Raw genomic sequence first — 27,525 nt, forward strand, 5'->3', positions numbered from 1 at the left:
TCGGCTCTCCCTGGTCTATCAGGAAGTTGGCCCACTGTATTTGAAGAGCCCCTCACTAACTCTTCTCTTTGCTCTCAATAAACTCACTCTTTTCTAAAATACTTTGTGTTTGGAACTTCTTCTTCCAAACCGCGCTTGGACCACGACATTGTGGTTCTGAAATTTAAAGTATCCCTTTTTCTCCTGCAGCCAATAAAGCTTTAGGACACGGTCCTACACAGTGAGCCAGTGTCCTAGATGGACCTGTTATGACCACTAAGGGCAGAACTCTGACAATTCACCAGGCAACCTGTCCCTACCTCCCAGAGAGAAGACTGGGGAAGCTGTGGTTGTGCTGAAGGCACCAGGGAGGTTCAGAGTGGGAAGAACACGTTTTTTTCCTTCCAGAACAGGGGTTCAAATGTCAGCTCTGCCCCCTGGATGAGCTATGGCATCTCAGGAAACTGACTTCACCTCTCTGAATATTACTCTCTTCATCTGTATGCTAAAGATGGTTGAGAAGGTTACATGTCAAGCTGAGATATTAAAGAAGGCCAGTAAATGTTAGTCTTCCTTAAAAGACCCAACATCAACCCTCTAACACATTAACAGGAGTCTTTTAAGGTCACAATTGTTTCCTACAATGAAGCCTAATGAGTTTTCCAGAAGAAATTCACTACTTGCCTTAAAAGAGCTGGGAAGCATGCAAACACCTGAGGTAGCTGCACACACACACACACACACACACACACACATGCTGATATTGGATTTAACTCCCTGTGCAGCTTCACCTTGGAGTAAATTTTCCCTCTGTGCCCTGAAAATTGGGGCATCAATCCCTCTATACCCTCGCAAAAGGTTTCTGTGTTCAAACGAATTCTGAGGCATGAGCCTCAAATCCTCCTCACCCTCCACGGCCGTATCCCCGTCATCAGCAACATGTGAATGAACCAAATTATCTCCAGGGCTGAGGGCGTGGGCCACATTGCCAGGCTCTGCCGTCAAAGGAGCCCAGCGTCATGTTCCACCCCCTTAGGAGATGGCTGATGCTGTCATAGGGCTGTGAGGGAGGAAGCCAGCCTGGAAATGCCATGTAGGGAAGAAACTGTTCCATTTCAGTGTGAGAGTTCTAAAATAGCTGCTAATAAAAAGCCTTCATACTGTGACACTTCAATACAGACACCCACAAGGATACTTTGACAAGCTGTTTGACTCCTCACAAGTCTTTTCTTGCTTTTCCTGCACAGGGCCCGAACCATCGCCCACACGGCTATACAACCATGCAGTGACGGAGGAGGCCAGCAGGGGTCTGCCTAGTCTGCGGGGCCAGCCAGGGAGCCCAGGTTCCTTCCTGCAGGGAGCCGTCGCTGATCTGATGTTGGCTTGTCCAGGCACCTGTCACAGCAGTTTGAACCTGCTGCTTATTCTGTCTCTCTCTCTATCCTCCTGTTGTCTTTGACAATACTTACCCAAACAATGAGTCAAGTTTACCTCCTAGGATGAGAGGGGAGAGTATCAAATAATATTTCATTTACCAACTCAGAAATGCCATGGTTCAATGAATCTAGGCTCTGAAGATAAGGAGAGTAGGATATGACTGTATGATAGTGATTAAAATCCAAAGAGTTTTTCCCACTGGAAGTCCTAAAAATCCATTAATTACTATAGCACTATCTCCATCAGGAAAACAATGGGTCAAGTTTGAAAGAATTTTTAACAGCACCTATTCTATTTTTGAAGCTTGATAATTAAGATCTTTTATAAAGTTACTATATGAATCTTAGCATAGGTGAGACCATGTTAGCTATTTTCTATAAATGCTGCTGAGCAGGACCCATACGATTCTTGTACCTGGCTGCCCATCAGACTCACTTAAGAAGCTTGTTAAAAATATAAATTCCCAGTTCTCATCTTCAGTGATGCTGGATCAGTATATCTAAGGTGAGGCCTAGTAATCAATATTTTGAAGAAAGCACTTTGAGCTATTCAGAGGTATGGTCAAGCTTGGGAGCCTATACAGTGGGGAGCGTGATAGTACGAGGCAAGGTAACCCTGCTATGCTTCCATTAGCATGAAGAGAATTTGAGAAGTTGTCTCACAGTTGGATATCATAAAGCAACTTTATGTTTGAAAATTCTCTTAGTGGAGTCTAATTTGGAATTCATTTTTATCTGGTCAGTAGAATTTTTCAGGTTTTATGCCTGTATTAAGTTCTCATGACCACAAATGGAAAGACCACCAAGAGAAGCTGCTGCAACTCTGCAGAGGGATCAATCCTGAAGTTTTTTTGTTTGTTTTAAATTTTATTTATTTTTTGGCTGTATTGGGTCTTTGTTGCTGGGTGCGGGCTTTCTCTAGTTGCAGTGAGCAGGGGCTACTCTTTGTTTCAGTGTGCGGGCCTCTCATTGGGGTGGCTTCTCTTGTTGTGGAGCATGGGCTCTAGGCAGGAGGGCTTCAATAGTTGCGGCACGTGGGCTCAGTAATTGTGGCTTGCAGGCTTAGTTGCTCCATGGCATATGGGATCTTCCTGGGCCAGGGATCTAACCCATGTCCCCTGCATTGGCAGACAGATTCTTAACCACTGTGGCCACCAGGGATGTCCAATCCTGAAGTTTTTAATGTCTTTGTATGTACACAGCATTAGGTGAGGTTGTCATAACAATCTTTTGTAGTTTTATAATTTTTTTCAAATCTGGACAAATAGACCAAACAGGAATGTGAACTAACTGCTTGAGGACAGAATTCTAAGAAAGTTTTATGAAGAGTTGAGAGATGGAGTCAAATCATACTTGCACTTGGAACTATTTCCATCCTGAAGACCCACTATGGTGGACAACATCTTTACTTTCAAAGACTTCCAGGGGGAATGGTATATAATCTTTCTCAGACCTTCCTTTTAGGGCAATTATCATTATCACTAAGAACCTAGAAAGTGCTCAGCACTGTGTGAGGCATTGTGGAGGTCAAGGTTAGAAGATGCATATTTTACCCAAGAAGCACTTGTAATCAGGTCACCTAGTCTTGATTATAACTTCAGTCATCTGCAATAGTCTTTAAGTTCAATAACACCTTCATTTGCTATTCTTCCTTTAAGACCCAGGTCAAATCTTATTTCTTCCAGAGAATTTTCCAGATTTCATCCCACATGCCAATAAAAATCAATTTATCTCTACGCTTCACAACTTGTATCATACTGCCTAGCATCAGAGTGATCCACTATGTTTCTTCTCCCCAAGAGATTTGTGGTTTTCTTTAGGGAACAGAACATGTCTCATTCAGAATCTACATATTGAAGAAGTATGGCTAAAAATTATATATGCAGTACCATCTTGGACTAATTCAGTCATTTATCCATCCAAGGTGTTCTGTCTCTGACCACAGGACAATGATTGTGGGAAAATGTAAAAAGTGTGGAGCATTATTAATATTCTGCCCACACATCTTTTTCCAAAGCCTTCTTGAACCAGTTCACATTTTGAGCCTGGGGAATCTCTCAGAGGTAACAGGGAAGCTTAGATAATTTCCTTTTGCTCAATACTCACTGAAGATGGAGACAATCTACTGTCTTACTAAAGTAATAATCTTGTGTAGGCAGGAAAACTTTGATTGTAGAAGAAGTATTATGTAAATGTAAGTTATTTAATTAAAAAGAAAAAAATCCTTCACAGGAAGTAGATGTTCTAAAAATGTGGGAGAACTTGTTTTCTTTACTGCAGTTTGTAAGTGGTTCACTGATAGATTTTTTTTAATGACATATTAATCATGAGAAATGGTAACTGTCTTTTACCTTTAGGCAAGGTGGAGTAACAGGGAAAAAATATACCTTCTTATCTGAAACAATCCAAAACTGGCTTAAATAAATGTATATGAAACAATTATTTTCAAGACACTAGTTAACAGGCAATGAGGGATAACGATTCTTGAGAGATGAGAAACAAACATAGTGAGTTCCATGGTTACCAAGCTTAATTCATTGAAGGAGACAGAGGACTCCAAGTGGAGCCCAGCATGCTCCCTGGATTGAGGAGATGGAGCTGAGGGCCTTGAAACATCAAGGTGACTAGAATGGAAAAGGCAGAATACCAAAGAAGAGAGAGCTGCACACAGAGAAGACTCTGAAGATTTATAGAGTGCGCCCCTCACGTATTCAGCTGAGTATTGATCACTACACACATGTGAGGACACTATCAATGGCTGGGGAAGACTGTCCAAAAGGATCAGTGCCCAGTGCTCACACAGGACAAGTAATACTGCCAGTTCCCAATGAAGCAGAGTGAAAACCTCATGATTCATGGGGAATTAGGTAGAGTAGATCTTGCCTAGTAGATCTTGCCTCAGTAGTGGGGAATTATTAGCTCTAAAGTAGGCACTGGTCTGATACTGACTAATAAATCTTAACAGCAACACACAAAGGGATCAAACAGCTTCAAGGCAATATAACCACATTACAGAACAAAGCTCAAAAATATTTTTAGGAAGGCAAAATATCTAGCATCCAACAACATAAAATTCACAATGTCTGGCATCCAATCTAAAGTTACCAGGCATACAAAGCAGCAGGAAAATAGGATCCATGATGAGGAGAAAAATCAATCAATGGAAATTGATCCAGGACTGACACACATGATGGAACTATAGACAAATATACTGAAAACATTTATTACAAATGCATTCCACATGTTTAAAAAGTTAACTAGAAGACTAGAAAGTATAAGAAAAGACCCATATTAAACTTGTACGAATGAAAACTTGGATACGTGAGATGAAAAATATATTGAATGGGAATAATGGCAAATTAGACACTGCAGAAGAAAAAAAGTTATGGAAGTTGAAAACAGAATAATAGAAACTATCCAAAATGAAACACAAAGAAAAGAGAATCTGAAAATATGAAAAGAGCTCAGTGGGCAATGAGGTAATTTTAAGTAGTTTAATAAAAGTGAAATTGGAGTCCCTAGCAGGTAAGTAGGGAGAACAGAAGAAATATTTGAACAAATAATGGTCAGAAAATTTCAAATTGATGAAAACTATAAGCCCACAAATCCAAGAAAGCCAATAAACCCAAGAGAAAATCTTAAAAGCAGCTTGAGAAAAAAGAAGCATTACATACAGAGGAGTAAAAATCTCCTACTGAAAAATGCCAGCACTTTTGTTTTTTAGCATTGATTATGTGCCACTTCAATGTATTGTCCTCAACAAGCATTAAAGGCAGGAGCTCATTGAGAATAAAGAAACAGAGACCATGATGGCACATCACGTGAGTATGGCATGGTTTTCTTTGCTCTTCCCAAACCCATTCACCCATTCACTTTCAGTTCCTTTTTACCTATAGTAGAACCATAGCTTGTCTAGGTCTTCAGAAAGCCACTGATCTCTGCAAGTGTATTCAGTCCTTAGTCTTGGCCCATGTGTGGCCAGTGAAGTATAAGATGGAGTCTTTGCAGAGGAGATGTTCTGGGAAAGATTTACTTCCTGATGAAAGGAAGGCATGCAGGTAGAAACTTTCTTTTCTCTGCAGCCATCTTGCCCCCTTCCTCCTCCAAGTGCATTTTTGACATGTTTGGAGTTGCTGCACCCATCTTTCAGCCATGAGGAAAAGACCAAGAAAATGCCAAGTGCCAAAAAATTGCTCTGACATTGAAAAGCTTCTGAACCAATCAGAAACTGCCCACCTGTGAACTTCTTGTCATGCAAACAAAAGCAACTCCCTGTTTGCTTAGGCCATTGCTAGTAGCTAAGTGCTAAATTCATTCCTAACGGATAGAATCATAAAGTTAGAAGAGAGAAATTGGCGATTCAAACCTTTGCCTTTAGGACCCCAGTCTGAGGCTCTTTCCTCTATACTCCAGCTAACTCTTTGTTGCCAGCTTCCTTTTTTAAGGAGCTCCAGTCTCAGTGATGCAAAGATATGGAATGTCACAGACATGAGACAGCTGAGGCCTGACTGCTTCAAAAATGGGTAAAAATGGGAGAAAGTACCTGCTGAGGATACCTCTCAGTACTCTGAGGAATCAGAATCCTTCTGGCCCAACCAAGTCAATGGGCTATGGCCTACCTTCCTTTCCAGCATACCTGAAAGCACACTTAATTTCTGTATGTAGTACTTCCATGTACAAAGTGGATGGGCTTTTGATTTCAAGAAGAAGAGACTCAGAGACTGAAAAAACAAGAGGATTTATGCCATCTCCCTCTAACAGACTTTACTAGTTAGGAAATGGATGGAACCAGGCCCCTGGACAAAGGATCTCCAGGCCAGCTCTTTTGTGCAGGCTTTGGCTGCTTTCCATAGCCCTCCTTAAAAGGCCACAAGTCCCAGTAATAGATTAAAGGCTCTGAGGCATTCTCTAGAAAGGAAATTATTCTTACCTTAGTGACCATGGATCTCTTTTACTGGTGAACAGCCTCTGACAGCTCATGGTTCCAGTTTGAGAGAGGCTGCTCTTGGTCAAGCAAATATGTACAGCAGTGGAGATGTGGGGATCTGTTGGGCGGATCTATTTTCATAAGCTGCCAGAATGCAATCTGACATTCCACTTTCTGGCATAAAAACTCTCAGTGGCTTCCCACTGACAAAAGGACCAAGTCCAAAGTCTTTGGCATGGCAAACAGGCCCCCATGAAATCTGATAATAGCCTAAATAGCCTACTTTTTTAGCCTCAGAGGCATGCAAAGGACTCCCATTCCCTGGCCACGCATCGCACTGTTTACTTTGCCATCTCTTGTCCTATGCTACCTCCTATGCCAAGAATTCCACCCCTCCCCTCCTGGCCCATAGCCTTCTTGCCTCTAGAACAATTTTGGGTTCATATCTTAAATACCAGCTCAAATGTCATGTCTCTGTGAACCCTACTCTGGTTTCCCAGTGTAGGTTGGTGGCTTTCTCTTTAGCGTTCCCGGTGCATGTTTCTATTACAGCATTCATCACATTATCACATGTCTAAAAACTCCTCCTTTATTATTTAGTACAGTATCTAACACATAGCAGCTGCTTCATTAATGTGTGTTGAATGAATGAATGAATGAATGAATACTCACCCACCCTGTTGCAACTCCAAAGCATATGTGAAAGGTTCATAGGGTGGCTTGAATACAAATTAAGCCAATTTAGAATCTTGAAACAATTTATGCCAATCAACTTTTATATAGAATTAGTCTGAACTCAGTGTTCTGATTTCTCTCCAACAGACAGGTTCCTCTGAACTGTGCTCTCTCTAACTATTGTACAAGGCATAAATTGAAGATGATTTCAAAGAATAAACAAACTCTTACATTTCTGGGGCCACTTTAATCAAAAGAACCCAACCAGAAAGGTCTATAATTGTTCATGTTAAGAGTCATTGTGTGAGTATCTGTTAAGGAGGAAAATAAGGAAATGATATCTTCAAAAGAGAGTTAATGACATTGAGGCATTCTTCTTTCAGGAAGGGATTGTGTTGCCCTTAAAATGAATGCCATGCCTGGATTTATGGGTTCTAGGCAAAGTATATCAGAGGAAGTTTTTCTACTACAGTATTAATGTAAATAAGTTTAAGCTCTGAGCTTTCTACTGAAAATAAATTGTCTGAGATAAGGATGTCCCTATACCTCTGGCTTTACTTCCTGAAGACAGCACTCCTAGACTCATAGACAGGCTATCTGCAAATCTGAGTATCTTCTGTATTCATCAACAGGGCTAAAAAGATATGCTCATCGGGCCTCCCTGGTGGCGCAGTGGTTGAGAGTCCGCCTGCCGATGCAGGGGATACGGGTTCGTGCCCCGGTCTGGGAGGATCCCATATGCCGCGGAGCGGCTGGGCCCGTGAGCCATGGCCGCTGAGCCTGTGCGTCCGGAGCCTGTGCTCCGCAACGGGAGAGGCCACAACAGTGAGAGGCCCGCGTACAGCAAAAAAAAAAAAAAAAAAAAAAAAAAAAGATATGCTCATCAAGGCTTTTCCTTATGTGTGTCCTGTTCAGCATACATAGTATGTGCCCTGCACTCTTACAGTTTGCACAGATACAAAGATATATTAGACTTGTCCTCTCCCTGCTCTCATATCAGTGAGAAGACATGCACATGAACAGGTTTCCATGATGCAACGTGCTCTATGCTGTAATGCTTATTTATATGAAGCATTGAGGGATCACAGATTTGTGAGCCATTACTCTGCGTGGAGAAAGTCAGGGAGGAGGTGGAACTGGAATTGGTAGATGCCATGCTGCTCCTTATAGAGGGAATGACCTGGGCATTTTACACAACACACTAAAAACATCTGTGGAATGAGCTGAGATCTATCTATCTATCTATCTATCTATCCATCCATCCATCCATCCATCTGTTTGTCTACCTACCTATCTAGAAATGTTCACATTACATACAAATATTTCTTTTAAAATAAACACATTTTTTCAAAGACCAAGGTATGAAAGTTCATCCTTGATTATTTCCTATGTGCTTGTCCAGTTCTTAAATTACCTAAGCCTTCTTCTCTCCTCTATGGTTCAGGACTTTATTTTCCAGTTTATTACCCCTCTTCCTCCAGGGTGGGCAGATTAAGAGACAACATACTGAAGTTCAAAACAGTTCTTTTCCTACTCGTTATATCAGCTTATTTTAAGAAAAACCATTGTCTTTTCTCTCTGCTGTTCATAAACTGTATTAAGCACTTGAAGATGATTTCTAGACTTGTTGTTTATATCATTTTAACACTTCAGGATTCTGACAATGGCCTTGCTTAGCCAAGCTATATTCATTTGCTTCTTTTAATCTCCACCATTAATCAATTTGCCGACTCTGCATCTTTCTCTTTTCTTCTTAAGTGAAAGATGAATTAAAGGATAGGATTTCTTACCCCCTGCCACCATAAAACTAAAGCCCAAAGGGGTATAAGACTTAAAAGCGAGGATTTCAGATATCTGGGGCTCTCTGCTCACCAACGGTCACATTCATTTTAAATGCATGTTGAAGCCAAATTGTGGAAAATACCAAAGTGCACATTAAAAAAATTCAGTGGATACACTGTGGCATAGTAATGACCAAGTAGAGTGAGATCCTAGGTCTCTGACAGGAATCTGGTTCAGATGCTTCCTAAATGCCAGGCTTTGCCAGTGGAGGGAAGGAATAAAAATGAAATGAAAGACTGGTACTGCAGAGCTGCTAATTAAAATAATTCAGAGAACATAAATGCTAGAGTAATTTTGGACCTGCCATATCAGGCTGGTTTCAATGCAAATGTAGTGTTCCGATTTCTTCCTTCTTTGGGAAGATATAATTAGCTCAGCTGCAACAGGGTGGAAGCCTCGAGGCAGCCGTTTCCTGGTGCTGCCAGCTCCCCCATGATGGAGAAACAGCTGCCACCCGCCCCTCCTGCCATGGATCGCACAGAGCTGGGGCCATCCTGCAAGGCTGCTCACAAGCCACCGTGAACAGAGGCTCAGGCTGCCATTGGGACTGGTTCTTGCTTAAAGATAAGGGACATGTCACTCCTTAATAATCCAGTTGACTCTAGGCCCGATCGCCATCCTTCCATATAAGATAGCCTCGGTGAACTCAAAAATCCTCTTCCATTACTGTGGCAGGAAGGATACTTAACACTGGTGATGACAGCCCACATTGACCACAGCAGCTCCCCACCTTGGAGTGTGCAGGCTTTTGGAGAAGCTAGGAACAAAACAGTGGAGAAAATGTGCCCACAAATGAGAACTCAGAGCTGTAAGGAGAACACATTCCCCAGCTGACGTGGCAGAGAAGATGAAGAGACACTATTATGGGGACAGGCTCAATGCTAAGCTTATGGATGGTCCAACAGGTGGGTAACTCATGTGAAAGCAAGAGTGTCCTGGGAAATAGCCACTGCATGATGTACTCAACTCACCTGCAGAAACAGAGCACCAGCTTCTACTTGTCGATTTGACAAACTCAAGAGAATGGACTCTACTGACAGACTTTTGATATTTAAATAAGCAATAATATTCTACAAATGAGTTCTATGACAATAAATACTTTCATGGAACCAAAAAGTGTACCACCATTTTGAAATTTTAGAGAAGGCAAAATAGAATGCATAATTTCTTAGTTGTCCTAAGCTACCATCAAATTGTCAGGTTCTTACACCCATCATCCACTTTCCTACCGGCTCCCACCCAGGTCCACCTATCATAGAGGCCAACAAAAGGCCGGTTTTTTCTCCTTTTCCTCAATGGGAACAACAAACAACCAAGCAAACATACAAACCCTGCAGCTGCCACTGAGTAATGACCATGGTGGGGTGATTAAATCAATGTGGCATCTGAAGAACATTTCTTAATGACTGGGATAGTTCCATGAAGAACATTTAATAAATGAGGGAACTGGGAATCATTATTTCCTCCAATCAATTCAGAAGGAAATACTTCAGGAAAATGTCACTTAAGTGGAGGATTTTCTTTTCAACAAATCAGAATATATGGTAGGTGACAAATGACAGTGTTTTTATAATGCATAAAGGACCAAGGCTAACTTCTCATGTCTATAACGATGGTCACTGTTTTGTTAGTATTTTTCTAGGCTTTTTTATTGAGATACAATTCATATACCATAATATTTACCCTTTTAAAGTATACATTCAATGGTTTTAAGTATATTTACACATATACTAAACAGTCATCACACTATAGAATTCTAGAACATTTTCATCAACCCAAAAAGAAACTCCATATCCAATCACTCCTCATTCCCCATTGCCCCTCAGCTCCTGGCAACCACAAATCTATTTTCTGTCTGTATGGATTTGCCTATTTTGAACATTCCATATAAATGGAAGCATGTAGTATGTGACCTTTTGCTCTTGGCTTTCTGCACTCACCATAGTGTTTTCAAGGTTCATCCACGTTGTAGCATGAATAAGTACTTCATTCCTTTTAATTAATGAATAATAGCCCATCGTATGGATGACCACATTTTATCTGTTCACCAGTTAATGGACACTGAAATTGTTTCCACTTTTGAGCTATAATGAATAATGCCGCTATTTCGTTTGTGTACAAGTTTGTGTGCGTGTGTGTGTATGTATGTGTGTGTGTGTGTGTGTGAACATATGATTTCAATTCTCTTGGGTATATACCTAGGGGTAGAATTGCTGGGTTATATGGTGACTCGTGTTGAACGTTTTGAAGAACTGCCAAACTATTTCCAAAACAGCTGCACCATTTTACATTCCCGCCAGCACTTTATGAGGGTTTCAATTTCTCCACAGCCCCGTTAACACTTCTTATTGTCTGTTTTGCCAAGTGGATGTGAAATGGTACCTCACTGTGGTTTTGATTTACATTTCCCTAATGACTAATGATGTTGAGCATCATTTTATGTACTTATTGGACATTTGTACATTTTCTTTGGGGACACCAAAAGAAACTTAAATCCTTTGCCTATTTTCTAATTGGGTAATTTATCTTCATATCATTGAGCTTTTAAGTCTTCTTCCTCTGAATTATTTTTCTAGAGACTGTAGAAAAGGACACTGAGTTCTACTTAGTTCAGTCCCGGTTTTGAGAATGAAGCATAACTTTATCGATTTGGATAATGATAAGGTTGAAAATATTTATCGAGCACTTATTTTGTGCCAAGCACTCTGAAACCTTTATTAACGTACTGTGAAAGGGAGAGCTATTGCTTGGGCCACATGTTCCTTCCTTGGATGCTCATCAAGATCAGCAAAGATTTCTTAAGGAAGAACTCATGTGTCCCTTTGTCTCCTGAGACCGGGAAACGCCCCTATCCCCCCTTCCTGCCAAGGGACCAGAGCTAACAGAGAAGATGCATCCATGGGCAGGTAACCTCTGGCCATGTTTTAGCTATCTGGAATAAATTAGTCAGTCATTGCTAGACTCAGGACAGGTGCTTTGCAACTCTGTTTTGAACACCTGAAGTGAAGACTGCCCATGTTTCCTGCAAATACACCCAAGAAAATCCTTTACAATTTGGTCTCCATCCTTTCTTGCTATATAAAACGTGGACAATGCTCATCAAGGTGACAAAGGAAGAAACCCCACAAATCAATCTATAGAAGAATACGCAGCAAGGCAATGGATTCATTGTCTTAGACTAATTGTAGGAAAATCAGCTCGGCTAAAGGGCAGAGGCACTAGAGGTGAGGGAGGCTGCAGGGAGGAGGAGCACAGGAGACAAACTGAGAAGGCTCCTCCTCAAACATAAATCATAAAGGGCAGAGCAAAGGCGAGAACAGGCATTTTCTTCACCAGCCCTAACCTAGTATGAAAGTTAGTGGAGTTCTAAGTTTTACCCTCTTAGGTAATATATTTCTAGAACATTTATTTCTTTTTCTTCCTACGTCCCTCTCCCTTTAAAAATCAAGCAAAACAACAAGAAAACAAAATTGGTGGTTTGAGGTGGTAGAACACAACCCAAATCTTCAATATCATGACTTCTCGGTTTCCAGAAATAACCCTTTTCTTTCATACCCAAGTTCTGAGATGTCAGTTAACAAACCTAACATGCCAAGGATGCCAACTCCAGGTAATCAGTGGATTTGAATTATTGTCTATAACTCTAGCTGTTAGTGTTTCAAATGATGGAACCCCAGGCAGACTCGGTAGGACAGAACCTCTTACCAAGATGGCCACCAGCCAATCCACTTTCAGCCAAGATGGTTCTGAGTGGGAACTTCCAGGGTCTTAGCGTACTTTCATTTATGTGAACCAGTTCACCTTAGATCAAGCCTCAAACAAAGGCTCCTGGCATAGTTTCACAGAATCAAATCCAAACCTCAAAATCCTTTAACCTCATGGCCTCCTGGAATTTTTCCAAGGGTCCCCCTGGCAGAACTCTCATGTTGAGAACTTTCCTCTTGGAGATCTCACACACAGCTCTGGAGAGCCATGGAAAGAGCAGGACGGTGTTGTGGGCTGAGTTGTGTCTCCCCCAAATTTATATGTAGAAGCCTTAGCCCCTAGAATCCCAGAACACAGCTGTATTTGGAGATAGGGCCTTTAAGGAGGTGATTAAGCTAAAATGAGACCGTTAGGGTGGGCTCTAATCCAGTCTGACTGGCGTCCTTATAAGAAGAGGAAATTTAGACACACAGAGAGACCCCAGGGATGCCCGTGCACAGAGAAAAGGCCATGTGAGGGTGTACATAGTGAGAAGGCACTGTCTGTAAGCCGAGGAGAGAAGCCTTAGAAGAAACCAACGCTGTCATCACCTTGATATTGGACTTCTAGCCTCTAGAACTGTGAGAAAATCAATTTCTGTTGTGTAAGCCACTTAGTCTGTGGTATTTTGTTGTGGCAGCCCTAGCAAACTAATACAACGAGGGACCCCCCAGGGAAGGATGGCCCTGGGGTCTCTTCTTCGGTACAGCCACTCACCCTGTAGTAGTCAGTGCTGTACACGTCCCGGGACATGCCGAAGTCCCCGATCTTCACCAAGAGGTTCTCGCCCACCAGGCAGTTCCGGGTGGCCAGGTCTCGGTGCACGAAGTGCTGGGACGCCAGGTAGACCATGCCCGCAGCGATCTGCTGGGCGATGTGCAGCATCTGCGACTGCGTCAGCTCCGTCGGCGGGTTGCCCTCGGCCATCAGCACAGCGTCAGGTCCGTGCGCCCTGGGGAGAACACAGAAGGCCTTGCTGGAGCCTCAGCTCTTTGCCTTGAGGGGCCCTTTGCCCCACATCAACTGCTGGTGTGGAAAGATGCTGCCTGACTTAGCAAAAGAGGAAGGAAGGATGCTCCACTCACAATTTTATCTCTAAAGCCTCTAGAGCACCTAGGCTTTATTTCCCAGAAAGTCTAGCATTTCAGGGCCATGTGGGCCTGAATAGTGCCCCCTCGACACACAGACAGGTTCACATTTTAGGGTTCTGGAACTATGCTGGGATGAGGCACTGGCTAGATCCCAAGACCCTGAAAAGCAGTGGGTGGATGAAGCGAAAAACAAGCAAACAAAAAAACCCAAATCAAAATAAAACACTGCGGGGAGAGTTTGGCTCTCCTGGAGTGAGGGGTCACTGCACCCTAGCAGGAGCCCCAACTCTGTGCTCCCAGCCACATGCTGCAGCAGAGGGCCCTCACTCCCTCCAGAGTGCAGCTCTGCTCTCCCCTACTCCACCTGCCCTGTGGCCCAACATGGCTTCAAGCTGCCCATGTTATCCCCAAGCTCAACTCAGCAGAATCCCAGGGCATCCTCATCCTGGACATTCATTCCCAGTGAAAAATACCATCTCCTTTGGCCCACCCCTACCCCTGACCTCCAGCTCAACACATGTCCTGGGCACCACATAGGAGAGACTTTTGAATCACAACACATTTATTCTTTTACTGGGGCAAGTCTTATTCCCCACACTATCGCGGGGGGCAGGGGGGAGTGGTGAAGTATGGTGTCTTATACCTTCTTTATCTTCTGTCTTACACACCCAGACTTTTCCCAGCTATGTGACAACTTAAGGCATCTTAACACTGGCACGTGCTTCAGGCAGGAGAGGGTCCCAGTCTTAGGATGCCATCATGAACCGCTCCCACCCCTCTTTCCGCATTCCCCATCCTGGAACCCTGCTGAGCCGACTGGAGTCACTGCCCCTGACGGCCTGAGGGGTGCTGCAGGGCAAGGAGTAAAGGTGTCCTTTGCTGCTGGATCTGCCAGGGTGGGAGTCAAAGCGTTTCTGTCTCCCAAAGGGAAACAAGGGAGAACATCTCCTTCAGGACAGTTGGAAGCACTTAAAACAAACATAGAGGATTCTAAATTTTAGAATTTAAAGTGGGTGACCCCACCTATGGGGGTCCAGAGCTATATGAGTATTTGAAAATAAGAGAGTCAGAATTACCCAAGAACATCCAGCTCGTTTTGCCCCTCCTACGACCCACCAGCCCCATAGCCCCTCCCATCATGTCTCCAGCCACAGTAGTTCCCAAAACACGCTGTCACCAGATCATTCATTCTTGCATTTTCAGAGAACAAGCACTGGACAAGGAGGTGAGGAGTTTCCCAGTCCTCGCAGTGTCCAGCCCCATGATCTGGGGAAGACTTTTAACTTGTCCACTCTGTAATTTCCCCATTAGGCAAAAATCCATAGGGGTATTATGTTGGGTGATCACTTAGGTTCCTTTTATCTCTGAATATCTGGATTTAGCCATTCCTGTTTTTGTACAAGGCAAGTCCTGACACATTTATTTCACCTCCATTCAAACTACAGCCCCAACTGCCAATGGTCACGTGGAGGAGAATACGGGAAAAGCTTCGGACTCTCTCCAGCTCAGAATCTCCCTCTGGAGTAAGAAATCTTACAGTGCAGCGGCCAAGGCTCTGGGTTATCAGGACTGAATGTGATCTCCTTCTAACATGCTAGCTGTGAGCTCAGGTGGGCTACAGAACGTCTCTGGGCCTGTTTCCTCATTCTGTAAAGTGGGGATACTGACCACACCTTCCTAATGATATTACACTGACAGGGGATACTTGAGACTCTGCTTGTATGGTGCTTTGTAGACTTTCATTGGAAAGCTGGAGAGAAAGGCTTTGCAAACAAAGTTTTCTTTAAAAAAAGAAATGGATGGTGATACGAAAACACAAGTCATCATCTGTGCATTTCTTTTTGTGGTTGGCCTGTGATGGGGCTCTCAGGGTCGGCCCCGCCCACCTCACTAAAGGTCACTGAAGCCCAGCCCTTCCTAGCACTGAAGGGGCAGGGGAAAGTGACAGTGTTTTCACTCATCATAGGAGACACCAGGAAAAGGACCTAGGGATGCACATACATTATGTAAAATCCTGAAACACCCAGAGAAAATAGGCCAGGATGAAATCTTCATAGATTTAGTTCAAAGAGTGAAATAAGTTGTTGATTTTTCACAGCCTTATTTCAGCTCCAGAAATCCAGACTCCTCTAAGAATCTGTCTGTGGCAAAGACTCCAGGAAAGAGGAAAAGTTAGAGGCCAAGCACAAAAGGCCACCTCTCTGCAAAGCCCCCATCTGCCAGCTTTCCACTCTGCAGCACTGGAAAGCTGGTGACCTCCAGGGCCCTCCGCACTCCACCTCCTTCCCTGTGGGTTGGGGCAGGCTCCTGCATTTTTAACCAGCCGTTGCTCCTGCTTGGTTCTGGGTATTTGAACAAGGCTCATTTTAATAGAAGAAGCCTTTGAATGCTTTGCTTGAGCAGAAAGTCCTGCTGTAAAAACAGGGCAGGCAAGTCTTCTAAACAAGTTCTTAAGAGGAGTATAAACAATGTTGCTTTGCTTCACTTTGCTTCACTCCACAGGTTACCCCTCAGCTCTTGGAAATAAAAACATATTTCACCTCTTCCAGGAGAACATGTCTCAAGAGGGGAAAGCACCACCGGTGCCCTGGCCCGGGGAGCAGGTAGTAGCTTCAGGGGGATTCTGACGAGGGAGGCTGCCCACCCTGCCTTGTTCGGCCTGTTGCCTCCCAATGGGGGTGACGGCAGCACTTAGCCACACTCCTCTGGCTCCAGAATTCTACAGAACACTGCTTTCCTTCTGGTTTTTTAATGGCCACTTCAAGGGGAAGTACTGACATGGTTAAGACCATGGGTTTTGCAGCCCTGGCTATGGGTTTGAACCTCAACTCTGTCACTCACTAGCTGCTTGACTCACTTTCTTCAACTGTAATATGGAAATGATGGTAATAATAGCTTACTATGTTGATACATTTAAAACATTTACAATGCTTAGAAAGGCTCAATAAATAAATAGCTTTTTTTTTTTTTTTTTTTTGGCCTTGCCACACAGCTTGCGGAACCTTAGCTCCCCGACCAGGGATCAAACCTGGCCCCGGCAGTGAAAGCGCTGAGTCCTAACTACTGGACCACCAGGGAATTCCTGATAAATAGCTGTTATTGCTTGAAAAAAAAAAAAGCTGTCTCTATCTTCCCCTCATTGGAAGGGAATTCAGGAGAATTCTAAGGGGAAAAATTGTCATCTCCTTGAAAGCAAGGACAATGGTGGACTGCTCATCTCCCAGCCACCCTAGCATAGGGCCTGGCCATGTTTTTGGTCATCAATGTATGGCTTCTGGATGAATAAAAAGGGTGGGAGGATAATTGTAGACAGCTGTCTTTATACGGCAGTTCCAATGACACTTGGGGACACATTCATGGCAGTGTAAGGGCTGGGTTTCCTTCCAGAAAGAGAGGACAGACTGTAGTTCACAGCACATCCTTGGACCTGAGAACCTGATTCTTGGCATGGAAAAGCTCTTGTTCCCAGAGTTCAGCAGATTCTGAAATGGAGCACAGGAGGTTTTCAACAGCTCCATGCCCTGTGCAAGCTGCCAAGGGAGAATTAGGTGCCTGCTCCTTCTGGAAGGCAGGAAGGAGAGCAAGGGATGGAACTGAAAGTGAAAGAATCAACACACACACGCACACACACACACACACATACACAGAGTCTGAGCTCACAGAGGCATTTAATTGCATCCAGGTGAGTATGCTACAGTTTTTGGAAAGTACCATTTTAAGTTAGGGACATATTCTAAAACATGGGAACAAAGGAAATTAGCTCTATAAGCAGCAGACCTCAACCAAATTCAGCTTCTTTTCTTCCTTTCACATTAGATCTGTCAAGGTAATGTGCAAAAGCTCCCATCATCCTCTCTCCTATCACCCGTGCACGTGTATTCACGAGGCTAGGGATGGTCAAAATGATCCAGACTGTACAAACCATGGGATGACATTTCTAAACACAGCAGTACTCTCTCACCCTTCCACTGTTGTCTCAGCAATTGACTTATTCCTTAAACTGTCCAGTTCCTGAACCTTCCAGGGGCTGCATGAAGCTACTGGTGCCGATTTCTGTGGAAAGCTCTCTTCAGTGTCCGTAGAAACTAGAGGAGAACAGAGCAGTCTAGGTGCTGCTGTAACACAAAAGGCGTCACTTCCCTGGGATTATGGACGCCTCAGCCAAAATAAAGAGGAAAATGTGTCAGAGAAGAAGGGTTGTGGGGACAACATCTATTGATTACCTGCCATCACAAGAGTCCTGACACTAGGCCTTGAAATGGGTGCTATCGCACCCCTTTTACAGGTGAGGAAACTGAGGCCAGTGAGGAACATCTTTCTTCTTTCTCCTAAATTATACTAATCTTTCAAAGATTAGTTATATTTTAAAGAAAACAGTGTGCTAGAGCCAGATATAACTTTAGGAGTATCTAACTCAGACCCACCTGAGAGTTCAGGTGGCCGAGGTGGTGTGGCTGGGGACCCACCCGAGGGACCCAAGCAGCTGATGCTGAATAGGAGGGAGAACCCGGGTCTCCTAGCCCTCACTACTGGGACCTCTTACTCTTTCCATTGTTCGAGGTCATAAATGTGCGGCTTCCATCGTGCCTCTGCTTAATGCAAATGAAAGCATCGCTTGTTTTCCTTCACCAAGGAGGGTCTGGATCAGCACATTTCTTCTCTCCCTTGGTATATACAGGATGAGAACACTCCCTATGGGCTCCAGCAGGGTGACCGCCAGCTTCCTCTGTCTCTCTCATCAAACTCAGCTCTCCTTTCAATTTCTCTCAGCTGGTGTATGAGTAGAAATCATTACTAGAAGAATTCAAGCTTCTGCTTGTTGAAAACTTCCTACTTCCTCCTATGCTCCAAGCTTTCTATTTATTCTAATTCAGCCCTCATGCCTACCCTGCTGGCTCAATACTATCATCAGAACAGCTAAGAGACTTGCCCAAGGCCATTCAGCTAATAAATGCCAGAGCTGAGATTCAACTCCAGCTGAACATGCTGCCCGGATCATCACTATCTCCTCGAGAGATGCTGCCCTGCGATCCCTTTTACTTTGCACCGTTGTCCTCACTGTTTCAAAGCAGCACCACCCACCCGCGCACCCCACCCCCCGGTTATGCACACTCTGAACCGTCTCTCACTTGCTCTATCCCGTGGCCCCTCACAGGTCCCCGCACCCATCACCCCAAGGAAGGGATTTCCTGAGAACCCACTGCTGAACCAAAACCCAATTAGGCCAATGCTAGAAATCCAAGTTACAATGCTATTTAACAACCCAACGACTCCTTTTTGTCCTCAACATTTTCCTTTTCCTCGCTTTGCTGCCTTCCAATTTTCCCCGCTGGTCACAAAACCCCTCATGTCGAAGCTGACCATCTTTTTCTGACCTCCGGGACTCAACAAGGGCCCCAATCTTCAGTCTTCAAGGGTCCTGTCCAATGTCGTTTTATCTCCTTCCTCCTAGATGTTTTGCTCTTTCGATTCTGTTCTTTTCACTCGATCCTCTGACCGACTGACTTCCTGGTTCTTCTTTCTGTCCTCAGAGTAAAGTCCAAATGCTCACCTTTCCAGTCGTGACCCCTCCTACCCCCTTTTCCACCTCCCCTTGCCCTGGTTTCTTGTGTTGTCTGGCATCTCCAGACTCTCCACTCTCACCAGACCAGACCTTTCCCTGTGACACCTGGGTGCCTGAACTCTTGCTGTTTCCTTCGCCCGAATAACATTCTTCCCTTATCCACCTGGCAAACTCCTACAGAGCCTAAGGCCCATCTCAAATGCACATGTCATGTACCATTTAATGGACCAATGCTCAATAAACACAGGTGAAATGGAGTGGAATCATTAGTATTACATTATGTAGAGTTTGTTGATTCAGGAAAAGGAGCAATGAAGTGACCTCAGGTTCTTTCTCTGTAGTAGGCATTGATCTTGTCACCAGGACAGGCTGTTCCAGAGAAAGGTCCAAGGGCCCCTTGGTCCTTCCCAGGAAGCCCCCTCTCCTCACCCCCAGGCTGTCTGGAGCCCACGTCCACGTGGCCCCCGGTGCCCCCCATACCTGAGGAACTTGTTGAGGTCCCCGTGCTTCATGTACTCAAAGACCATGATGAGCGGGTCACCCTCCACGCAGACGCCATAGAACTTGACGATGTGTTCGTGCTGGAGGTTGGTCAGCAGCTCGGCCTCGCGGTGGAAGTCCTTGCGTGCATTGTCGCTGGCATCCTTCAGCGTCTGGGGACCAGGGGCAGAGGGGAGAAAACCAACACAGCTTAGACTGAGGGCGTGAGAGGGAAGCTGCGTTGAGAGGAATTCCTTTAGGGAGCTTTGAGGTTCTTGGATGGGAAGGACATTCATCTCATGTATCACCCAAAAGATTGAAAAACTAGCCTAATTCCTGAGGAAATAATGTTTGTATGAATAACTGAGGAACAGTTCCTTCTGGGTACACAAAGGTTTAGTTTATGAAGGATTTACATAGATGTTCTTTCATTAAGTGACAGACATGAACTTTTTACAAGATATTGAATATAGTTCCCTGTGCTATACAGTAGGTCCTTGTTTATCTATTTTATATATAGTAGTGTGTATCTGTATCTGTTAAACCCAAGTTCCCAATATATCCATCCCCCCCACTCCTTTCCCGTTTGGTAACCATAAGTTTGTTTTCTATGTCTGTGAGTCTATTTCTGTTTTGTAAATAAGTTCATTTGTATCATTTTTTAGATTCCACAAATATTTGTCTTTGTCTGACTTCACTTAGTATGATAATCTCTAGGTCCATCCATATTGCTGCGAATGGCATTATATCGTCCTTTTAAAGGGCTGAGTAATATTCCATTGTACATACGTACCACATCTTCTTTACCCATTCATCTGTCAATGGACATTTAGGTTGCTTCCATGTCTTGGTTATTGTAAATAGTGCTGCTGTGAACACTGGGGTGCATGTGTCTTTTAGAATTAGAGTTTTCTTCTTTTCCAGATATATGCCTAGGAGTGGGATTGCAGGATCATATGGTAAATCTATTTTTCATTTTTTAAGGAACCTCCATACTGTTCTCCATAGTGGCTGTACCAGTTTACATTTCCCCAACAATGTGAAGGGTTCCCTTTTCTCCACGTCGTCTCCAGCATTTATTATTTGTAGACTTCTTGATGATGGCCATTTTGACCAGTGCAAGGTGCAGACATTAACTTTTTATCACATTCATCTTTTTTAACCCTGGTCCCAATTACTACCTCGGACATCTCTCCCATTTGGGGGCTGGTTGTACTTTCTAGGCTACTCTGCACACCTTGCCTCTGCTCATATAACCTTTGTAAAGCTTTATATTATGGAAATATTCAGTAGAGAGAAGATCATAATGACCCCTCATGTACCCATCTTCCAGCTTCAACAATGATCACTTTGCCAGTCATTATTATGTAAGCTCTCCAGAAGCCTTCCCCAACTTGTGTCCCCACACACTGCTGGCTCAGGAAACATCCTTGCCAGTGAGCTCAAGAAGGCCAGTCATGCTGCCACAAAGGCAATGCCCAGGAGCATGCCAGCTGGCCTCTGGTGCCTCTAGTTCTCTGCTCACCCACCACGGTGTCACAGCAGGGCACAGCTGGCATTTGTTGGTGCCACACACACATGCTGAGCTCCTGTCCTGTGTCAGTCACTGACCAAAGCTGCGGTGGCATCAAGAAGACAATGACCCAAAGAGGGGCCTCAGACATTCATGAGCAAATAGGGTGATACATCACAATGATAATTCAAGCTCCAAACACAATGCCTGAATGAACTGGCTCTGCTGCATCTCTGTACAGCTTGATCTCTTGACATGCCTGTCTTGAAACTTATGCTTCCACCTTATGAAATGTCTGCAGCTGCCCAAATGACATGGGCCATGCCCCCCTGCCCCTGCCTGTGTTCATCCCTCTGCCTGGGATGCTGACTTGGTCAGGGTCACTGGTGTTGGAGGTTGAATAATGCCCCGCCCCAAAGGTATCCGCATCCTAATCCCTGTAACTTATGAATATGTTACCTTACATGGCAAAAAGGACTTTTAAAAATAAATTTATTTATTTATTTATTTTTTGGCTGTGTTGGGTCTTTGTTGCTGCATGCGGGCTTTCTCCAGTTGTGGAGAGCCGGGGTTACTCTTCGTTTCAGTGCGCGGGCTTCTCACTGCGGTGGCTTCTCTTGTTGTGGAGCACGGGCTCTAGGCACGCAGGCTTCAGTAATTGTGGCTCGCAGGCTCTAGAGTACAGGCTCAGTAGTTGTGGCGCACGGGCTTAATTGCTCCTCGGCATGTGGGGTCTTCCTGGACCACGGCTCGAACCCGCGTCCCCTGCATTGGCAGGCAGATTCTTAACCACTGCACCACCAGGGAGCAAAAGGGGCTTTGCAGATATGATTAAGGATCTTGATGTGGGGAAATAAGCCTGGATTATTCGAGTGGGCCCCAGTGTCATCATAAACAAGGGTCCTTCTAAGAGACTGGCAGGAGGGGCAAGAGAGAGAAACTATTAAGATAGAAGCAGAGGTCAGAGAGGAGAGAAGATGCTGTGCTGCTGGCCTTGAAGAAGGAAGAAGAGGCCATGAGCCAAGGAATGTGGGCAGCTCTAAAAGCTGGAAAAGGCAAGAAAACAAATTCTACCCTAGGCCCTCCAGAAGGAGCCAGGACATCTTGACTTTAACTAAGTAAACTGATTTCAGACTTCTGCCTCCAGAACTGTAAGAGAAATAATTTGTGTTGTTTAGGCCACTGAGTTTGTAATAGTTTGTTACAGCAGCCATAAGAACTAATACACCTGGCTAACACTTAGCAGTCCTCCAAGACTGGGCTTGGCCATCACCTTTCTGAGAAACGTTCGCTGACCGCCTCATCATTGTCACATCCCCACGGCCTGGCCTCCCAGGCTAGGTTGGATGACCCTTCTAGGTACACCTCGTACCCACCTCTATCATATTGCCAGCCACAGTACATTCTCACTGCATGTTTATTTGCTTATCTCTGGTGTATATGGTGAGATTCTTGACCCAGGGACTGTGCCTTCCACCTCTGCACTGCTGGCATTGGGCACAGCGCCAGGCACATGGCAGGTATTCAAGATTTATTTGTGCAATGAGCCAGGGTTTAAACCTGGACCTTTTGATGAGAAGCGAGAACACCTCCCCTTTGGGTACCATAGTGTGAGGATCTGCCTTTGACTGAAAGGAGAACACAGACTTTGGCTCTGCTCTGGACCTCTCTGAACTCTGGTTTTCTCTTCTGTAGGGTGAGGGTAACAATATCATCTACTTCACAGGGTCCCTGGGAGGACTGGATGAGATACACTAAGTTGAGATGCCTCCCAGGCTCCCTGGTACAGACAGATATTTGGAAGATTTGAATTTGAAACTCCAACCAAGTTGCATTCAATTTGCTCACGCTAGGATCCAAGAAGGTCAAAAGGTGCATGGGTAAGGCAGGGGGCCAGCCCAAAGCATGAAAGTGCCCCTGAGTCTGCCACTGGTTCCCTCCTGAAATCCCTTACAGCCTGTAGAGTTTTCTCAGAGATCCAGTCTTTTTATGCAGGGGCTTCTCTGAGTCGCTGAGATAGCTTATCTCTATGGCCTTGGTCCATCCTTAACAGTATGTTGGAGAAGGCAAATGAAACTTTCAGGTCATTATCACAAAGCATGAACAAATTCTGCATGTAAATTTTCTTCTCAAGTTTCAGCTATGTAGTGTTGATTCAAGAATGCTAAATTTTGTGTGTGCGTATGTGTGTGTGTGTCTGTGTGCCTGTGTGTGTGTGTGTGTGTGTTAGAGAAAGAGGTGGGGGGATGTCAGACAGTGGGGTAGAGTGGGAAAGAAGATAGGATTTTCAATGGGGAGGCACCAAACTGAAAGACTTAACAAGCATTTCATATTTCCATTTCCTAGCAAAATCCTATGGGAAGAGGCTCCACTCTTAGTGCAATGTTAAAAACTGTGCTTCAGTAACATTTTTGAATTTAGGAGAGGAGATTTCACTATTCATGGGACAAATGCATTTCACAAACCTGGCCTCATCCTATGTGCCCATCCATTTTTACATGTCAAGTTCTTTTTCTAAATTATAATCCAATTCTATTTTAAGAGATTCAGAAAATATGGCGGTAACGAGTTGGGCAAAATCATCTTCTGAATTTGGCACTCGAAGGACAGAATTTTTCTAAGGGTGGAACCATAGCCAGACAGCAATCAGAAGCTGGAAAAATCCTGCTATCAACCCTATTTATAGAATTCATCTCTGTTTTAGCACCATGGCTGATTGTGTCCCTTGGCAATGGACATGAGGCGGCAGCTTACCTCACTGACAACTCCCTCCACTGAAGTTTCATTTTGACAGGCATATTTGCCCCATCACTGAGCATTGCTATTTTCTTATTCCTAGTGTCTGCTTTGTAGCTTCATTTCTTCTTATTCCTGGTGAATTTCCTGACACTCTAAAGATGCCATCCTTTCTGAAGACATTCTCAAGGGAGAGGTCTTATCCTGAGCTGCAGCGAGTTGCTGTCTGGAGTACACACTGAGTCAGAGTTGGAAGAGTGGATTAGCATGATATAAAGTCAAGCACAGAACTGAGAAACTAGTGAAAGTAAAATAGAAGTAAGAAAATAAAAACAAAAGGAAGCTTAACATTCATTTGAAATGCTTCTGCAGAATATTAAGGCTAATGGGAAGCTGGTAGGGGAGGCAAGAACACTTATTTGAAATCATTGGTGTGACTGGATGTCGTGAGCCATGACAAATGATTGTGCATTTCAAAGTATAGGTGGTTTAGGAGGCACAAGGTAACACGAAGATTGTGTCCTTTTTAAAATACTGCTGTCATATTCTTCCCCTATACTTTTTAGAGAGCATAGCAACAGAGTTAAGGTGAAAGAGAAAAAAAAGAAGAGATTATTATGGCAAAACCTCACAATGCTCAATGCACACCACTGTGCTTAAAGCAGAGACGGAAATGAGTAAACCCTCCTATGAGGCAACCAAGATGCATTAGAATGTTTGTCAACATGCCTAAGCTCTTCTGGGTCAAGATCTGTTACTAATGGAGACTGTTTACTCTTCTGATATCTTCTAGACCTGCACTGTCCAATATGGTAGCCAATAGCCACGTGTAGTTAGTGATCATCTGAAATATGGTCCAAATTGAGATGTGTGTAAAATACAGATTTCAGATTCTGAAAACTTGGTATGCATGAAATACCTCATTAATATTTTTAGATTAATAGTATATTGAAATGATGATATTTTAGATAGGTTGAATTAAATAAAACACATCAATACAATGAGTTTCATCTGTTTCTTTTTACTTTTTAATGTGTAGACTAGGAAATTTTAAAACAGAAATGTGGCTTGCTTTTGTGGTCCATATTATACTTCTATTGGACAGACCTGTTCTATAAAAGTCACCTTAGTAAGCTGTTAATGGGTCAACCTACCTCTTGGGAATGTTGGAAAACAATGCTAAACTGAAATAGAGTTAAGGCAGACCCCTCCCTATAAGGTCCTTATAGGCAATGATTATTCAAGTACTTAGGGTAAGCCATAGTCACGAGGCTATGTGATTCTTCTAACTTACAGGGCCTTCTCTAAAGAAAAGTAGAGGAAGCTTCTAACCAATGCTTACAAAAGTGAACTTTTGAGGAGTATATTGTAATAAATTCAGAGATAGAAAGAGCTTGATAGAAATAAAATCTTAGAAACTAGGAAGAGTGTAGTATCTGTCTCCCCAACATTCCTACAAATGTAAAAGCTAATTAGATGACTGTATAAAAACAGTAATGAGGGCTTCCCTGGTGGCGCAGTGGTTGAGAGTCCGCCTGCTGATGCAGGGGACACGGGTTCGTGCCCCGGTCCGGGAAGATCCCACATGCTGCGGAGTGGCTGGGCCCGTGAGCCATGGCCGCTGAGCTTGCACGTCCAGAGCCTGTGCTCCGCAACGGGAGAGGCCACAACAGTGAGAGGCCCGCGTACCGCAAAAAAAAAAAAAAAAAAAACAGTAATGATCACACACACACTCAGATAGTGCTCGCTGTACTAGAAACCAACACTCTGTGTAACTTTGCAGTTACATATGATTGACTGCAAAGGCCAGCCAATCATATGTAACTGGCCTTTGCAAGGACTTTAATTATATACCAAGTGCCAGCATTAAATACAAGATTCATAGTCAGGGTGTTGACTGCTGCTATGTTTATTTTCACAATGGTGCTCTCATGGTTCCAAATCTAACAAGCCAACCATCCAACGGGAAACATGAGGTTAATTTCTAATTCATATACTTTAAAATACTTGCAATAATTTGGGGGATAAAATTGATGGTTTGTGCATGTATGTTACATCAAGTTGCATAATACAAATGCTAAATCTTTGAAAGATGGGAAACTAATTCATAGCAACTGTCATATTAGAGAAATATTGACTCAAAAGAGTGAATCAGAAGTTGGCCTCCGACATGGACAACTGCAAGATATTTACAGGCTTTAAATATGCTAGCATACAATTGACTGAGACAATTCCACTAGATAGAAAGGAGCTGGTAGATCACAGTAGACCATGACTCGATTACGAGTTCTGCTGTCATGTTAAAGTCAATTAAAAAGCAGCCCATCTATCACAATGCACGTGTTCTAGAGATACAGAGCAGTGAAATGAATACTCCAGCTATGTCTGGTATCAGATGAGACCTCATTAGAGTGAAATGCACTGCTTGTTTTCAGCATTTCTGAAAAGATGTGGATAAATTGGAGAAAAACCAGAAAAAAAGGGTTAACAGGACAAATTAACAAGACAAAAAACAGATCTCCCATCAAAGGTTAAAAGTTGAAGTTACTGGGAAAGGAACATTGATGGAGAAACTTAATAAAGGGGGCCCACCGTGACAAGTACAAGAGGGATTCTGACACGGAAAATGTTACTGTCCATCCTACAGCACATGTGGGTGTGTACGTACACACACACACACACACACACACACAAGCACATGCACTCACACACACGCCAGGGAAGAATGCACTTCCACTAAAGGACATAGAAATCTATTAAGCAATGCCCGGACCATAAAGATGATTAAGCCTTTTAACAAGCCACTGTTAAAAGTTCTACCATTTCTGTTCCCAGAAACTTGTAAAGATGGAATTGGTAGTACTTTCTGCAACATTATATTCTGTTAAGGAATACAATCGATTTTTTTAGGGCAACACTGACAAATGTTCTCTTAAATACACTAACCTGGTTATTATCAATTTCTATTTTGTGGGAACAGGGATTTCACACACCAATTTAAATGGAGAAATGGAGGGGGGCACGGGAGGAGGAAGGAATGGTTGAGAGACTTCACAGTTAATGGAGATGTGAGGACTGATGTGACAACTATCAGTAGAAAATAAAAAGAAGGAAGGAAAGGAAGGAAGGGAGGAAGGAAAGAAGGGAGGGAGGGAGGAAGGGAGGGAGGGAGGAAGGAAGGAAGGAAGGAAGGAAAGAAGGGAGGGAGGGAGGAGGGGAGGAAGGAAGGAAAGAAGGAAGGAAGGAAGGAAGGAAAGAAGGGAGGGAGGGAAGAAGGGAGGGAGGGAGGAAGGAAGGAAGGAACGAAGGAAGGAAAGAAGGGAGGAAGGAAAGAAGGGAGGGAGGGGGGAAGGGAGGGAGGGAGGAAGGAAGGAAGGGAGGAGAGCAGAAAGAAAATAGCCATCTATCTTAAAAATAAACTTGCCTGGGGAAAGCACTTGAATCGATGAACTCTTGACGCTCTTTCTCATTTACAAATTGTTTCCCTGTTCCAGAACTGAAGGATAAGCTGTCTTTTTCGAGCTCTTCTACTGCCCTTA

The 27,525-nt window shown here is 43.7% G+C and overlaps 1 protein-coding gene across 3 annotated transcripts in view; it reads right to left on the reverse strand.

Annotated features, from left to right (window-relative positions):
- NTRK2 (neurotrophic receptor tyrosine kinase 2) overlaps positions 1-27,525 on the reverse strand; it is a gene marked incomplete at both ends in the record, with an annotated part of 393,544 nt that overhangs the window by 56,684 nt on the left and 309,335 nt on the right. For all 3 annotated transcript variants that reach the window (XM_082612254.1, XM_082612253.1, XM_082612252.1), the window contains 2 exons: positions 13,321-13,555; positions 19,738-19,910. In XM_082612254.1, the coding sequence (XP_082468380.1) occupies positions 13,321-13,555; positions 19,738-19,910 (408 nt within the window). The remainder of the gene's footprint in view (positions 1-13,320; positions 13,556-19,737; positions 19,911-27,525) is intronic.

This window comes from Mesoplodon mirus, assembly GCF_964341445.2.
Source record: "Mesoplodon mirus genome assembly, chromosome: 1".
NCBI classification, from domain to species: domain Eukaryota; kingdom Metazoa; phylum Chordata; class Mammalia; order Artiodactyla; family Ziphiidae; genus Mesoplodon; species Mesoplodon mirus.